This window comes from Lynx rufus, unplaced genomic scaffold (genome assembly GCF_022079265.1).
Source record: "Lynx rufus isolate CCGP_SWC_20201006 ecotype Redwood Valley unplaced genomic scaffold, mLynRuf1.p SCAF_1, whole genome shotgun sequence".
Lineage (NCBI taxonomy): Eukaryota > Metazoa > Chordata > Mammalia > Carnivora > Felidae > Lynx > Lynx rufus.
In genome coordinates, this window is record NW_025814823.1 from 123,422,470 (window position 1) to 123,438,688 (window position 16,219).

General features: G+C 38.0%; 1 protein-coding gene across 1 annotated transcript in view; it reads left to right on the top strand.

Annotated features, from left to right (window-relative positions):
* SPINK5 (serine peptidase inhibitor Kazal type 5) overlaps positions 1-16,219 on the top strand; it is a 100,406-nt gene that overhangs the window by 69,629 nt on the left and 14,558 nt on the right. The window contains exons 31-33 of the mRNA XM_047076308.1: positions 442-572; positions 2,821-2,911; positions 15,520-15,622. Coding sequence (XP_046932264.1) covers positions 442-572; positions 2,821-2,911; positions 15,520-15,622 — 325 coding nt within the window. The remainder of the gene's footprint in view (positions 1-441; positions 573-2,820; positions 2,912-15,519; positions 15,623-16,219) is intronic.

Consider the following 16,219-nt stretch of genomic DNA (forward strand, 5'->3'; position numbering starts at 1 on the left):
CAACCAGTGGTTGGCTTTGTTCTGTTTTCTATTTCATTAATTTCTCTTATGTATTATTGTTTTCTTCTATTTTCTTTGAGTTTAGTTTGTTTATTATTTGCTAGCTTCTCAACATGGAAGTTTGGGTCACTGATCTTAAAACTTTCTTCTTTGCCAATTATAAAATTGTTACAACTGTCCCCATATCACTGCTTTAGCTGCTGTGATTTGACATCTGGTAGTTTTGTTATCATTCAGTTCAAAACACTTCTACATTACTTTGAATCATGAGTTATTTAGAAGTGGGTTGGTTGATTTTTAAATAGTGAGTGTCTATGACCTATGTTACAGTTCCTTTACTAATCTTTTATTCAGATGTGACTGAGGAAATCAAAAGGTTTTTCCAAGCCCATCCCTCTTGAGTGCCATTGACAAAATCTGATTTATGTTTTGCTTGCTCAGGATTCTGAGATGTGCAAACACTACCGAGTATTACCCAAGATGGGTTACCTTTGCCCAAAGAATTTACATCCTGTCTGTGGTGATGATGGCCAGACATACAACAATCCCTGCATGCTCTGTCATGAAAACCTGTAAGTCTACAAGTTGCACTACTATATCTTCAAGGGTAGAGGTTCTTGACTGTGGTGTTCACCCACAGTACTGCAGTGATAGCAATTTGAGGTGTGTTGTACCAATTTACTAACCATAACAGTTAAAAATTCAAAATTTGTGGATGATCTTATTCATATATAAAATAGAGAAGACTGAAGATTATCCTTTTGGTTAAATTGCTTACATATTTTACTGAGTAGAAGAGAAAGGAAAAGTGGTGGGGTTATAACAATTAGAGAAAGTCTCTATTAGCCCATGTATACTCAGGAGAATGTGAACATCATCCACCCACTATATAAAAAGGAAAAAGTTAAGAATTATTGCTATGTTGAGTCAGCCCAGCCTATAATCTCTACTGGGCCTACTGACTACCTGATAGCCAGGTATTTCAGATCCTCTCCAGGACTTCTTGGTGAAGAAGTGGTGTCATGCAAGAGAAAGCAACTGGGAACAAATGGCAGACTTGCTGTGGGCTCTCAGATTTGTGCATCTTGGGCATATTATCATTCTGAGATTCAGTTTTTCCACTGGAGAAGTGCACACTGTTCTCTGAGCCAGCTGGCTTCACTAGGTTGTTAAGAAGAATTGCCATTTTTATTTGAAATTAAATATAAGGGATTTGTTTTAATACTGTCATCATTGGTTTTAGCTCTGTTGCTTTTCTGCTCAAATACTGTCTTGCCCTCCCCTCCATTCCCAGCCTCCATTGGGCCAGCTCGAAGTGAAAGCATGGTGACAAATCTTGACTTTTCCATCCTGCCTCACCCCACCTAGATTTACACTGTAGTCCATGTATGTTCTAGTCTTCTGAGGACACTATAAGCAAAGGTCAGAATGTGAGGATGGTACACTCTGCAGTTCATATACTTAGAATAACATCTGAAGACTGTTTTATGTGTTCTCACATCTGTAGGTAAAGCACTTGCACTTTAATCCTCTCACTGAATCCTCACTATATTGTACAGAGGATGACTCTGAGGCTCAGAGAGTCTAGGTAATTTGTTTAAAGTCACAAAGCTAGGAAGTAGATCAAACAGGATTTTAACCTTGTTGGTTTAGATCTAAATACAGTTTTCTTTCCACTACACTACTGTTGTATCCAAGGTGGTAGTTCTTTAAACATTTGGGGATCAAAAATTTCTTTGTCGATATGGAGAAAGTTACCTCTTTCCAGCAAAGAAAAAAAATGAAGCAACATTAATAGTTTGTATGTTTATTATCTATGGGCACATAAATCTCTTGAAATCCATCCATGGATCTTACAGAGTTTTAAAAATTAAGAAATCTCCATTCAAGAAATGAATGCAACCATTCAGGAATTTGTTTTATATATGCCTTCTCTTCAGCCCAGAAAATTTTCAACTTCCCATTACTGTAAAGGTCAGAGCCTAAATTATTCACCCAGTGTTCTTTAGTCATTCCATTAACTGTATAAACCCATAACAAGTGATACTCTAGTCAAGGGAACATTGAGTCACACACTTCAATGGTGAAAATATTAATAAAGCATGCCTCAGGATGGATTTTTTACCTAAAGGAACTGGAAATATATATTACGGAGAGAAGATCCAGGCTATCCAAGCAAGAGAGAATAGTACTGGTTTCTGTGTTCTCAGAGGAAGTTAGAGGGAAGCCATTTCGACTTGAGCAATGTCCAAAGACAAGGCAAATTATCTTGATAGATAGTGAGTTTCTCAACACAGAGGCAAATGAGTAGATGTTTAATATATGATATTTCTTAAGAGAGGCATTAAAATTTCATACCTTTTAAGATTTTTTCCAGCAATAAAATTCAAACTGATTATGTATTGTTATATTTTATAAAATCTATATTCTATATTTAGTATATTTTACATATTTTATTATATATATGTATTATATTTTGTAATCCCACATTATCTAGTTTTCCCATCTGTAAAATAATGGCTTTGGACTAGATAGTTTCCAAGTTTATTTCCAACATTGAACAATTTCATAAGTAGATAGGTGGATTGAAATGCGATGGAATGGATCTAGGACTGGAGAATGAATTTGGAGCTGAATCTGAAGAGAGGACTGAACCTGAGTGATCCCTACTGGAAAATAGTTGAATTCAGATCCCAGGTCCTACCTTTAATTTCAGTTCTGATGTGATGTCCAGATGTCACCCACATTGATCCTTGTTGTTGTTTTCTCATTATAACTGTGAGTTTTTCCAGCCTTTAAATTTCCTCTGTTCTGTTTTAGAATACGCCAGACTAACACACACATACGCAGTGAAGGGAAGTGTGAAGAGAACAGCACCCCAGGAACAACACCTCTCGATGTGCCAGCATCTGTAAGTACACCACATTCGTGATTACAGTGTCAGAGCCAATTGGTTCTGCTTCTGTGTCTTCCACTGGCTGATGGACGTTTCTCGGCTAGGGAAGTGACACTGGGTCACGTGACCCCAGAACTGGTCACATCTTCCTTGTGAAGATAATTAAGTAATTACTGAAATATGCAGGGATAATAATATAATAGTTAATATTTAAAAATATTTACTGTTTACTGGGATCATTAAGAGATTGTTTATAAGCAATGTCCCGTCAGGGGACATTTGTCTAAGTATGAACTTAGACAAAGAGTCCATAGTATAAACTTAGAGTAACAGACCCTGGTAGAGTGCTTATGTATTTTTAATAATATTAACGAATTATAGCTTAATAAATTTACATTTGATGTTAAAATATATATTTGTATTCAATAAAACAAAATATTTTAATCAATTACATTTACTAAAAAAATATTTCTTATTATTCACAACTGGTTTCATGCCACTCCACTGCCGTAAAAAGCTTTGGCAATAATGGAATTGGAAACCTCTGCCAGATTTGGGGCTCTGAAGCAACACTAGATGAGACCATGTTCAAAAGAACTACTCAGTGAGCCTTGACATGGCAAACTGGAAAAATAAGAGGCGTAAGCTAGGTGTTTTGGGTTTTACGTTAGCGGCTAGAAGGCCAGGTAGAGTAGGCAGAGTATAGCGGTGAAATCAGGAGACCTTCCTTTTTCCTCGTGTGTGCTTGACAGTCATCTCTTTTCTCTGGATTCTACACATCCATAAAGAAAAGGTATAAACTTTTGCTCTACTCCTATTATTGTGTTTGCTGTCTTATTACATATAAATTCTTTTTTAACTATTACATTTAAATTCTTAGTGGTTTGTTCCTTATTGACAGAATATACTATCCCTCCCATCTCACAAACATACCCTGTTACATATAACTCAGGGCAGGGACGTAAAAATACTATTTATGTGAATCCTAAAGACCACACCTCCGACCATATCATGCTGTTATCTCATGTAGACAAGTTGACAAAAAGTACTTTATGAGGAATTTGCCATAGGAAATACTGATAAGATGTATTTATTCAAATAAGGAAGAATCTTGCCAGGGCTAAGCATTATAAAAGGTTTTGTAAGAGAGTGCCTTCCTTTCATTTTGGGTGTGTTCTTTCCACTAGAATTATGTAACAGACATTATTAACAACAGGACTTAATTATGGTGTTAGATGATGGAATAAATCATTAGAACAAAAGATGTCCCGAACATAGGTTCAGTTCCCTCTGTAGGATTCGTGGTGTGATCTTGGATACACCAAGGTGGTACAGGTGGGTGATGGCCCAGCATTGCTCTGATGACTATGATGATGCATGTCCTGGAGGTCGAAACCTATTGCCTGAACTTTGTTCCTGTATAGAAAGATTCTATAAGACAGTCTGCAGTCTGAAGAATGAATTAAATGCCAGATCACAACTTTCCTGGAATAACAGACCGAGGATCCTAGAACGCATACTTACATTTAATATCTAAGAAGTATTTTCTATTGTACGATAACTACTATGATTTATATAACTCAGAATTTTATGTGCTCTTTCCTTGTGCGCATCTTCACAGTAGGCCTGTGATTAGGACAGGGATTATTATCTTTCCGATTTTATAGAAAATCAGCCCAGGGAAGATCCTGCAATTACCAGAATTATTCAATATTACATTTTGGGTCTGGTATAGGTCTTCTGACTTCAGAGCTTATGCTCTGCTACTATCCCTTGGTTATCAGGAGATTCTGAAAACCAGGAGCTCTAGAAAAGGGATTACATATCTCAATTAAATAAAAATTAGCTACCTTGAAAGGAAATTTCCTGACAAAGATTTTCAAAGATGTAACGAGACCATAGATTTCCACTTTCAAACCAAAGTAAATCTCCTGGGGTGGATGTGAGGACTAAACTGGAGGTTTAGGTTTGGAACAACAGTGCTGCTGGTGCTCCAGGTGGTACTAGCTGATAACGCACAGGAATATGTTAGAAAACTTCCTGAGGCCCTTGCCTTCTTCTAAAAATCAGAGAGATGATTAAATTCTTACAAACCCAAAGAAGCTATAATACTAAAGCATTAGTGTTGGAGGAATTGGATTTAAGGTCTGACCAAATGTGAGACCTTGGCAAGTCACTAGCCTTCTCTGGAGCTCAGTTCCCTGCTCTGTGAAACGATGTTAATGACACCTACCTCTTTTCATTACCATGAGGACCACGTGTAATCAAGCACAGAGTTCGTATTTGTATCTGTCTCAACAGGTAGTATGTACTAGGTGTTCAGTACTCATTGAATCAATTGAATAAATGTGGAAGTGATTTTAAATGGTGAGTTCTTGGCAGAATGCAGTGATCTGTGGATTTCTCTAACTACAACATAACTATAAATGTATAGCCCACATCTCTATTATATCTCTGAGTTTCTAGCACCTAAACTATCCATCTTCTCTTCCAGGACAAATGATGGAAGAATTGGTGAAAGCCATGAGGGAAAATATATGCCCTAATTCTGAATCGCCTCTCACCATCTGTATATACAAAGAATTCTTCAGAGCTTATTATTTACTATAGAAAATGATACAGTGCTGTTGGGGGAATGGACTCACTGACTTTCAGTCTTTCCCATCTCTTTCCTCCTAGAATCTGTGATCCAAGGGCACAGAGATATCTCCATCTGTCTGTGCTTGAAAATCTCCTGATCACAATGCTGTCTGTTCAACTACTTGTTCAATAAAAGTAAACCCAGCAGAACACTATTTCTGGGATTTCTTCATCACTGCCTGGATTTACAGGCTTTACAGAAGCTGAAAACTACCCTTTTGTCTTGCTAAGCTATTGGTGGACACAAAATGCTCACTTTTTTTTCAGTTTCAAGTTGCTGTCCTAGTTAGAAGAAATGTCTAGAAGAGAGGTAGGGAGGTATGGGATCCAGGCATTCAAGAGCTGTATAAAGCCAAACCAGTTATGAATCACCTTCCGTATCTGTCACTTTACCAGCTCTCCTATGTAACTTCTGTATTTCCATGCAGAGCGTAACTACCTCTGTGACACAGATACCATCCAAAGACACAAACCAGTAGTTTCTCATATTCGGTCGTGTTGCCTATTGACCATTTCCTATATCACAGTCTGGGAGAAGACTAAGCAGATGAGAATTACCAGTGTGTTGCAAGTCTCTAGAGCAGCACAATCCAATAGAAAAAGAATTCAAGTCACATGTAATCTCAAATTTTCTAGTAGGTAAAGAAATGGGTAAAATCAACTTTAATAATGTATTTTATTTAGAACCCAGTGTGTCAAAACTCTTATCATTTCAAAATATAGTCAATATACACTTTCATTTTAGCAGGTCATTGATATTTTATATTCACAGCATACCTGTTTGGACCAACCACATTTCAAGTGCTACATGTAGCTAGAGGCCACCAAATGAGACAGTGAGCTAATGCACTTGAGAAATTAACCAGGGAATACAAGTGCGAGGTAGGGGTGGGATGGAACAGCTTGTAAGCTCCTGCCTCAGCGCTGAAACTCTGTTACGTTCAGCATCTTGATACTGACGTCCTGTGACAGCACCTAGATGGGATAAACACATCCTAGAGGGAAAAAGCTATGGAGAATCCATCATGGTTGAAGTTGTTCTCAGCTGAAGAACTGTACCCAGAATGGTAGGTCTACTTGGATTTGGGGAGTTAACTTTGTTTTTTTCCTCTGCCCTTTTCTCTTAGATAAGTTGTTGCTAGGGCAATTACAGTTAGGATTTTGTAATCATTGTCCTTTGTAACCGTGAAAAATCAATTCTATGCTATTTTTCCCCTTATGTTATCATTAAGGTAACAGAAAAAAAAAAAAAAGAAGGTTATAAATCCTTTTTTTTTTTCAAACATGAAAATACTGTCATTTCTGGAAAGAAAAAAAACTGAGAAAACAATGTTGCTATTTTCTTTGGCAATTCCAGGATATAAGGGATGAGTTAGAGATTCTTTAACATGAGATTGTATCTCCTAAGTGGGTAGTTCTCAGAAATCCAGAAACTCTATTTTCATGGCCAAGACATATTGTTTTTTGAGAAGTAGTTGCTTTTTTATGTCACTTTGAACATTTGAAATATAAACAATAAACCGTTTACAAATATTCAACTTTCATTATTTTTTCTATTATGATTATCATTATTAGCTAATATGCACAAAACCTTTGTTACCCATGTTTAAGACTTAACCAATCCTTGATAATCATTCTGAGCACCAGGGCAAATGTGGCTTAGGAATAGGATGGAGTGGAGGATAAGATGGTCTGGAATGGGATTAAACAGGGAGATGGAAAAAGGCTCAGGGACCCAGGGAAGGACAAGAGTAAAGTGGGGGGTGCAGATGTCAGGAATGGGATGGGTACCAAGAAAAATAGAGAGTGGACTGAGATGCAGGGATTGGGGTTGAGTGTGAATGTGTTGAACATGTTACTTGGAATTTAAAACAAAGCTGAAAGTTGATTTTTTTGGTGGGGGGGGGACACAAACTAGAGGTGAATATAAAATGTCACCTGTGTCACAACGGTCACAATAAAATAGCTGCATTAATAATCAAGTAAACTAATTTTTGAGTTGCTTCTTGAGTTATGTCTTGATGGTTGGTAGGCAGATGAAAACTGGACCCATCTCACTGAGGTTACACAAACCAGCTCTAAAATTGTAGACCAGGACGTGACAAATGATCCTGTGTTGGAACTAAAAAAAAAAACAAAACTATTTATATCACCTCTTCTTGGTCACTCTCACAGACTTATGCATTTCTCTATAACTGATGCTCTTTCAGATTCCATTTTCAGAATATGGGTTTTCATAGATGTACCACTGTCAACTCCTTTATTTTCTCATGTAAGGGACTCACCTGAGATCTTCCTCTTTCTCTCAAGGCTACACAAACACCCAAGGAGAATACTTATCTACACTATGGGTAGGGAAAATTTTTCTGTAAACAGCCAGATAGTAAATATTTTAGGCTTTGTGGGATAAATAGTTTCTGTCACAACCACTCTATGCTGTTGTTGTGTGAATAAATGAATTTAAATTATGTAAATAAATATACGTGGCTGTGTTCCATGTATATTTATAAAAATAGGTGGTGAACCAGGTTTGACCCGTGGGCTGGAACTCACTAATGGGTAGGAATCTGTCAGTTGTCCCTCTTCTTTATAACATGTTTGTCTTCTCTTTGTCCCCTTCTGTACTTTTAAACACCAACCACACTTCTCACTCCATGATAATAGAAAATAAAATAGAAATATAATAATAGAATAAAATAAGAGAAATAATAAATGTTGACATTTCTAAACATTTAATATGTGCTTGGAACTGAAAAAAGCACATGGCAAGACTCACATTTGTACCCCAATCCAATATTCTTTGTGGCCTTCTTGGTTGATTTTGACCAAAGACAACATCATATTTTACACAGAGATAATGGTAAATGAAGTCAATATGTCCTGTGGTCTTTATAATGATGAGGGTATCTGTTTTCTTCCTGGAAAAAAAAAAAAAACATAGCAAGACATTCCTGTTCTTTCTTTGATGCCATTGTGGCACATAAGTCCCTTTTTCTTTCCAGTATTGAAATGAAAGTTCTATCTAAATAACATGTGACTATAAATCATTCTTTGAGCATGAGGAGACAACAGAGGCAAGGACTTTGTCATATGAGGATTAGTCCCAGGAAAGAAATCAAACAAAATATTTGTCATCCTTAATGGAAATTTCATGTGACAATAGAGCTCCTTCCAGATTATTTTGAGGGATAATGTGCTGTCTTCCTCCAAGTCATTCTATGCTATTAACTACTTTTCATTATATCTTTGCTTCTCCTGTATCACGAAGCTATCAGAAAACAATGTACTTTTGCCATTCTAATCTGTTACAGTACTTGTAATATTTTTCAATGAATTTTAGACCCTCTTTTTCCCTCCAACAGAATTTTCCAATGGCCTTTCAACAGACTTGTTTGTTTCCCTCCTTTACAGCTCTCTCTTAAAACAAACAAACAAACAAACAAACAAAGAAAAAACTCCAAGGGCACCTGGGTGGCTCAGTCTGTTAAGCATCCGACCTTTGGTTTCCGCTCAGGTCATGATCTCATGGTTCATGGGATGGAGCCCCATGGGATCACTGTTAGCGCAGAGACTGCTTGGGATTCTCTCTCTCTCTTCTCTTTCTGCCCCTCCCGGCTTGCATGTGCACTCTTTCTCACTCAAAATAAATAAATAAATAAACTTAAAAAAAAAAAGAAAAACTCCAAATGACCTCTTCCAAACACAGATCTGTTTAATTCCCCAGTTTAAATTTTTGAAGACTCCTATGAAGCAGCCACACTGTACCAGAACAAAGCAAAACGAGACAAACCTGAACTCTAGACATTGTCTTCTGTCTTCTCCTCTCCTTTTCATCCTCCATAGAGTTAATCACCGCATCCGATAAACTCCAGTTCAAGCCATAGTCAATCCCTTCATGACTGGCCATTTCATCTTTATAAATGATCTCCCTCTACAGCCTTCTCCCTTCCATTGAATTCTTTACTGTAGGCAGGGTAATGCTCTGAAATCCAAATCTGATGGTATTATTCTTAAAACCTGTAAGTGGCTTCTCTAGCCCCCACGATTAACTCAAAACTCTTCCTGGTACAAATAAAAAATTGCTGACACTAATAGCTGAAAACAAACTAGTTACTTGAAAATATGAACTTATAAGATGTATCTCCCTCCCCACTACCCCTGTAGGCTAGATAGATTCATGAGGCGTTTCTCAGAAATATTAGCAAAGGGGCGCCTGGGTGGCGCAGTCGGTTAAGCGTCCGACTTCAGCCAGGTCACGATCTCGCAGTCCGTGAGTTCGAGCCCGCGTCGGGCTCTGGGCTGATGGCTCAGAGCCTGGAGCCTGTTTCCCATTCTGTGTCTCCCTCTCTCTCTGCCCCTCCCCCGTTCATGCTCTGTCTCTCTCTGTCCCAAAAATAAATAAACGTTGAAAAAAAAAATTAAAAAAAAAAAAAGAAATATTAGCAAAAGCTGCAGCTGAAGAGGAATGCAAAGAGTAGCATGAGCCCAGAAAATATGTTGTGAAGTGTACTGTTGTAATTGACATTGTACTTTCAACCAACTAATTTTGTTATCAGCTAAATATGTAATTGACAGAGTTAGAGAAAAATTAGAGAGGACTTATCCAACATGTTTCAGATATGGGAATCCTGAAGCCCAGAGGGGGGGAAGTGATTTTCTGAGCTTACCCAAAATCAGAAATACAAATTCAGCTAAGTGGTTTTTAATCTCATGTTCCTTATACCATTCCCTCTGGCTTCATGAACCCTAGTTCCATGCTCTTCATACAAATAACATTATCTGATTATGTTTTCAGATAAAAAGGAATGGATTTTTCATCTAGTGATCCAGAATATTGCTCATGTCCTACAGAAATGGTCACCTCTGTTTATGTGTGGAATAATTCAATTCCAAATCTAGGGAGTGTGTGGCAGGACAGAGAGTACATATGCTGATTTTTTAGCACATAGTAATGGGATTAGTGATGAAAAGTGAATTCCAGTGGCTTGACTTACATGAAAGAAGTCTTGGAAGCAGTAATAAAGTAAGAAGTTTTCAACTATTATATTCTCACCTCTGGATCAATTTTGTGCCTGGAATTTTAAGTGTGAAAGTTGCCAGAACTTATGTTCTGAGAACAGAACTTGCCACGGTCTCTACAAGTGAGTTATGGACAAGGTGTGTTCACAGGGGATATTTGCGTAAGTCACAGCCTTTGATCACAGGACAGACATTAATAAATCAAGCAGGAAATGCCACATCCTTCTCCACCCAGAAGTTGTTCCTATGCATTCAAAAGAGGAGTAGACAGCTGAGTGATTTCCAGTTATAAGTGCCCACTGAAGATTTGCTGGTGGAGCTATATAGCCCAATTAGCACTTAACCAGAAGCACAAGATATTCCAGAGAAAACAAACATTGATAGTCATTTTAATGTCAGTATGTCAAGTCAAAGAAGAAATAATAACACAACATCTACAATAAGAGCAATAGTCAAAAGCTGTTAACTAGGTTTTTTTTGTATCTTTCCTTCCCCTCTATCACAAAGCTCTAAGAAAACAGTGTGTAGTTTATTTCAGCTACACTGGACAAAGGCATAAATAATAGGCAAGAAATTATCCTTCATGGCTTGAGTGCTTTGGGAAGTAACCCAAATAGTAAAATTTTCAGGAGAAATGAAAGCGACCAAGTTCTGACACTGCCTAACACTGCTGCCTAGCAGCATCCTCAAACGGCAAAAGACTGCTGATGCTTGACTGTAAAAGGTGTCTGCTGAACCCTGGAGTCAACAGTTCTCAATCTCAATCAAAAATCACTCTGTCCCATGAGTGGCACAGAATCAAGGAACAACTTCAGGGAAGGGAACCATTTATGTCTGGATTGGACCATCACGATGCAGGCAGCCGCCATGACTGTCTACAGATCAGAGGGTCTCTTCTGATTTTCTGGGCACCTGCTTAAACAGCTCAGATCCTCATAAACCCCAATAATGAATGAGACCAAATGTCCCCAAAACCCAGCAGAACAGAGGACTTGGAATCAGTTTATTTAGAGAAATTTTATAATTTTATTTAGAGAAAAAGAAGGAATAGATAATTTTGTACATCTACATTATTGATCAAAGCTCACACCTACTATGTGTGGGATCTTATTGAGGGTTGCCAGGAATTCATGTGGGATTCACACCCACATCAAGGGCTTGCTTCCCTTGAATCACAGCCAATCAATCATTTTTGAAACAAGATCTTGAACCTGTAAAGGAACTGGTAACAGAAGTTGGTATGGATTTGAAGTCGCTTTGAAACAACTTTTGATTTGGGCAATGTATTGTGATGATGCTAAATTTTACACAATCCTACATACTCATTTTAAATCTTTAGACAGTTACTGAGTAGATGGCAAAAGGAAGAAAAATGTAGTGTTGGTAGAATTTGTTGACAGGGTTAATTTCTCTGTCATTCCTGTGGGAATTTCCAGAAAGGAAGGAATATGGGAAGTAGATTTATATAAGGTATTATTCTTGAACTCTGAATTAAAAAAAAAACATCAAACAAACAAAAATCCTTATATTCTTTCTGGAGAGAGACACACACAAATTAAAGCCTAGTTGGTGAGAGATTGGCTGTGAGTATGAAAATCAGAAGAAACGAAGACTCCTCTAAGTTTTCCTGGATTGGGTTGCTACTGGCAGATATTAGCAGAATGAAACTGGAGAGAAGCCACTAAAAATGAGATTTAGCAATAAGGTTTGCTAGGAACATATTGAACTAGAAGATCCTATGGGATGCCAGGATGGTGATGTCCAGATAGCAGTAGAGAATTGAGTGTAGGACCCAGGCAGCAAATACTTCCTCACCTTCTCTGGGATACCAAGTCGGGACAGAAACCCCATGCTGACCCAGGGCTGTGTGATGGTTTGAGAAGTTACGGCATTAGCAGAATAAATCCTGTGCTAGAATCTAGGGATTTATTTCACTGCATGGTCTTGGACAAGATATTCTCCCTCCCAGGGCCTCACTTCCTTTTGTGTGTGTTTTCTAGGTCAGTTTTCAAATGGATTTGCATGGAGCCTTATTGTATGTGGTGGAAAAGCAGGGGCTCTTGAATCCTGTCTTCTATTTAAGTGACTGCCTTTTTAAAACTGTTACATTTGTTGCTTACCTCATAAAATTACATTTAGAAAGAAATGTAAAGTTCCATTTCTTAATTAAATAACAGTAATGAAGAGTTTGAAAGTCACAGGCCTAAATGCTGGCCCCTGGCCTTGCCAGATCCAGCATCACTGAGCCATGGTTCTCATTTCTGTTATCTACTTAGAACTTGTGACTCTAATCAGATGTTCCACTATAACTTGGGAAGAAGATCATTTACCCCATTAAGAAGAGTTTCTGGAGTACATTTCATTATAGTATACATATTTCAAATGCTGAAGAAGGATTGAAATATGGGTGAGGTGTAAGTACTCAAATTTCACAATAGGAGAAACCAAAATTATAGAATTATTTCTGAGAAAAAGAAGTGATATTGGAGATGAAAAGTGGGAGATCGTAAGTTCTGAAATTGGAAGAACTAGTTTTGGATCAAGTTTCTATTACTCATTAGCTGTCTACTTTGGGCAATTTTCTTAATTCCTCTAATCTTTGAGTTTGTCCTTTCGGAATTAACTCTGTCTTAACTCCATAGTAAATTTATCTTCTGGACAGCTGATGTTGATGACCACATCTAAGTACTTGGAAATCATTAGGCCTATATTATTGGAAAAAAAAAAAAAAGGTTGGTTATCAGACGTATATAGATAGGGGCACCAGAGAATGTGTTAAGCAGAATATCATATTTGTAATCTTAAGTAGCATGACACTCTATGCTAAAATCTGGATTTTCATTATAAACAATCATTGTTGCTATTGACATAGCATATATGAATAAAAAAATACAGAATAGAAGCATAAGTCTAGGATTCTGGACGACTGGCTTTTACAACTATTAACTCTATGACTAAATAGAAAGCACTTAATCTTTCTGTATTTTTTGTCCCATCTGCTAAGTAGCAATAATACTGCATATTTCACAAGTTTGTTATAATCACTTAACAAGCCTTCATAGAATATTGAAATTGTCTTTCCTACTCTAGAAAAGCAAGGTATTACAGCGCTAAGTATTCATGTTGTACCACTGTACAACAAGAAATGTCCTCATTGCTTCTGTTTTCTGTTTCAACTTTCCTACATTTGATATCACCTTAAAACCCTTTACACTGGCACAAAAACAGACACATAGACCAATGGAATAGAATAGAAACCCCAGAACTAGACCCACAAACGTATGGCCAACTCATCTTTGACAAAGCAGGAAAGAACATCCAATGGAAAAAAGACAGTCTCTTTAACAAATGGTGCTGGGAGAACTGGACAGAAACATGCAGAAGATTGAAACTAGACCACTTTCTCACACCATTCACAAAAATAAACTCAAAATGGATAAAGGACCTGAATGTGAGACAGGAAACCATCAAAACCTTAGAGGAGAAAGCAGGAAAAGACCTCTCTGACCTCAGCCGTAGCAATCTCTTACTCGACACATCCCCAAAGGCAAAGGAATTAAAAGCAAAAGTGAATTACTGGGACCTTATGAAGATAAAAAGCTTCTGCACAGCAAAGGAAACAACCAACAAAACTAAAAGGCAACCAACGGAATGGGAAAAGATATTTGCAAATGACATATCGGACAAAGGGCTAGTATCCAAAATCTATAAAGAGCTCACCAAACTCCACACCCGAAAAACAAATAACCCAGTGAAGAAATGGGCAGAAAACATGAATAGACACTTCTCTCAAGAAGACATCCGGATGGCCAACAGGCACATGAAAAGATGTTCAGCGTCGCTCCTTATCAGGGAAATACAAATCAAAACCACACTCAGGTATCACCTCACGCCAGTCAGAGTGGGCAAAATGAACAAATCAGGAGACTATAGATGCTGGAGAGGATGGAGAAACGGGAACCCTCTTGCACTGTTGGTGGGAATGCAAATTGGTGCAGCCGCTCTGGAAAGCAGTGTGGAGGTTCCTCAGAAAATTAAAAATAGACCTACCCTATGACCCAGCAGTAGCACTGCTAGGAATTTCCCCAAGGGATACAGGAGTACTGATGCATAGGGGCACTTGTACCCCAATGTTCATAGCAGCACTCTCAACAATAGCCAAAGTATGGAAAGAGCCTAAATGTCCATCAACTGATGAATGGATAAAGAAATTGTGGTTTATATACACAATGGAATACTACGTGGCAATGAGAAAAAATGAAATATGGCCTTTTGTAGCAACGTGGATGGAACTGGAGAGTGTGATGCTAAGTGAAATAAGCCATACAGAGAAAGACAGATACCATATGGTTTCACTCTTATGTGGATCCTGAGAAACTTAACAGGAACCCATGGGGGAGGGGAAGAAAAAAAAAAGAAAAAAGAGGTTAGAGTGGGAGAGAGCCAAAGCATAAGAGACTGTTAAAAACTGAGAACAAACTGAGGGTTGATGGGGGGTGGGAGGGAGGAGAGGGTGGGTGGTGGGTATTGAGGAGGGCACCTTTTGGGATGAGCACTGGGTGTTGTATGGAAACCAATTTGACAATAAATTTCATATATTAAAAAAAAAACCCTTTACACATACCATTTTAATGTTTTTTTCTCTTTACTACACCTGTGATTTTTATTTGTTCTTAAATATAGCCATGCTGTTGTATTTGCTAAGAGACCAGAGGATTATTATGCAAGAGAGCTTCTGGTAGGTGAGTTTCAGGGTATAACTATTTCCACTGGCTACAATTCAAGATAATAAGGAAGTTTGTGAAGTTAAAACCCTAGCTTGGGTTAGCAACCAATCACCACTGAAAAGGTCGATTTTTAACGAAGGTGGGACCCTGCCTTATGTATGTGTGTATATATATATACGTGTACGTATGTATTTGGCAGACTGCTTTCTCTCTCTTTCTCTGGACTTCCTGTCTCAGAGCAGCATATCTCTGCCACCCTCACTCATCATCATGATGAAGAGCATCACTGCTTTTGCCATCATCACTCTGGCAGCCACCACGTGGGCTGCCTCTCCTCCTGGTGAGTTAGGACTCCTTTTAGTTTCCATACCCATGTGTTAGCTGCAATTTGTTCAACCTCCAGTAAATATAGGATGTTAAAGTCAGAAGAAAATTTAGAAGTTAACTATCTGGATTGTTCTGATTAACAAAGAGGGGGTGGGGGTCAGACCTTCCAGAAGAGGAAGAGAGACTGAGAAGAAGAATAAAATGATTGCCATGGGAATAAAAGGTACAGCATAGGGAATATAGGCAATGGTACTCTAATAGGGTTGTAAGGTGACAGATGGTAGCTACGTTTGTGGTGAGCCCAGCATAGTGTATAGACTTGTCAAATCACTGTGTTGTACACCTGAAATTAATGTAACATTGTGTGTCAACCATACTTCAATTTAAAAAAAAAAGAATAAAAGGACTATGGGCAGCCTGCTCAGTTGCTGATCGATGTCAGGCTTCTGAATTGCCCTTTCAGAAACAACTTACGCAACTTTGAGACCGTCACCAACCCCTACCCTTGACATGCTCACAGGAATTCCTAGATACCTATGACAGCCTTTTCTCCAATGACCACAAATTGCCCCCATATTTATTTATTTATTTTTTGAGTCAGAATTGCATA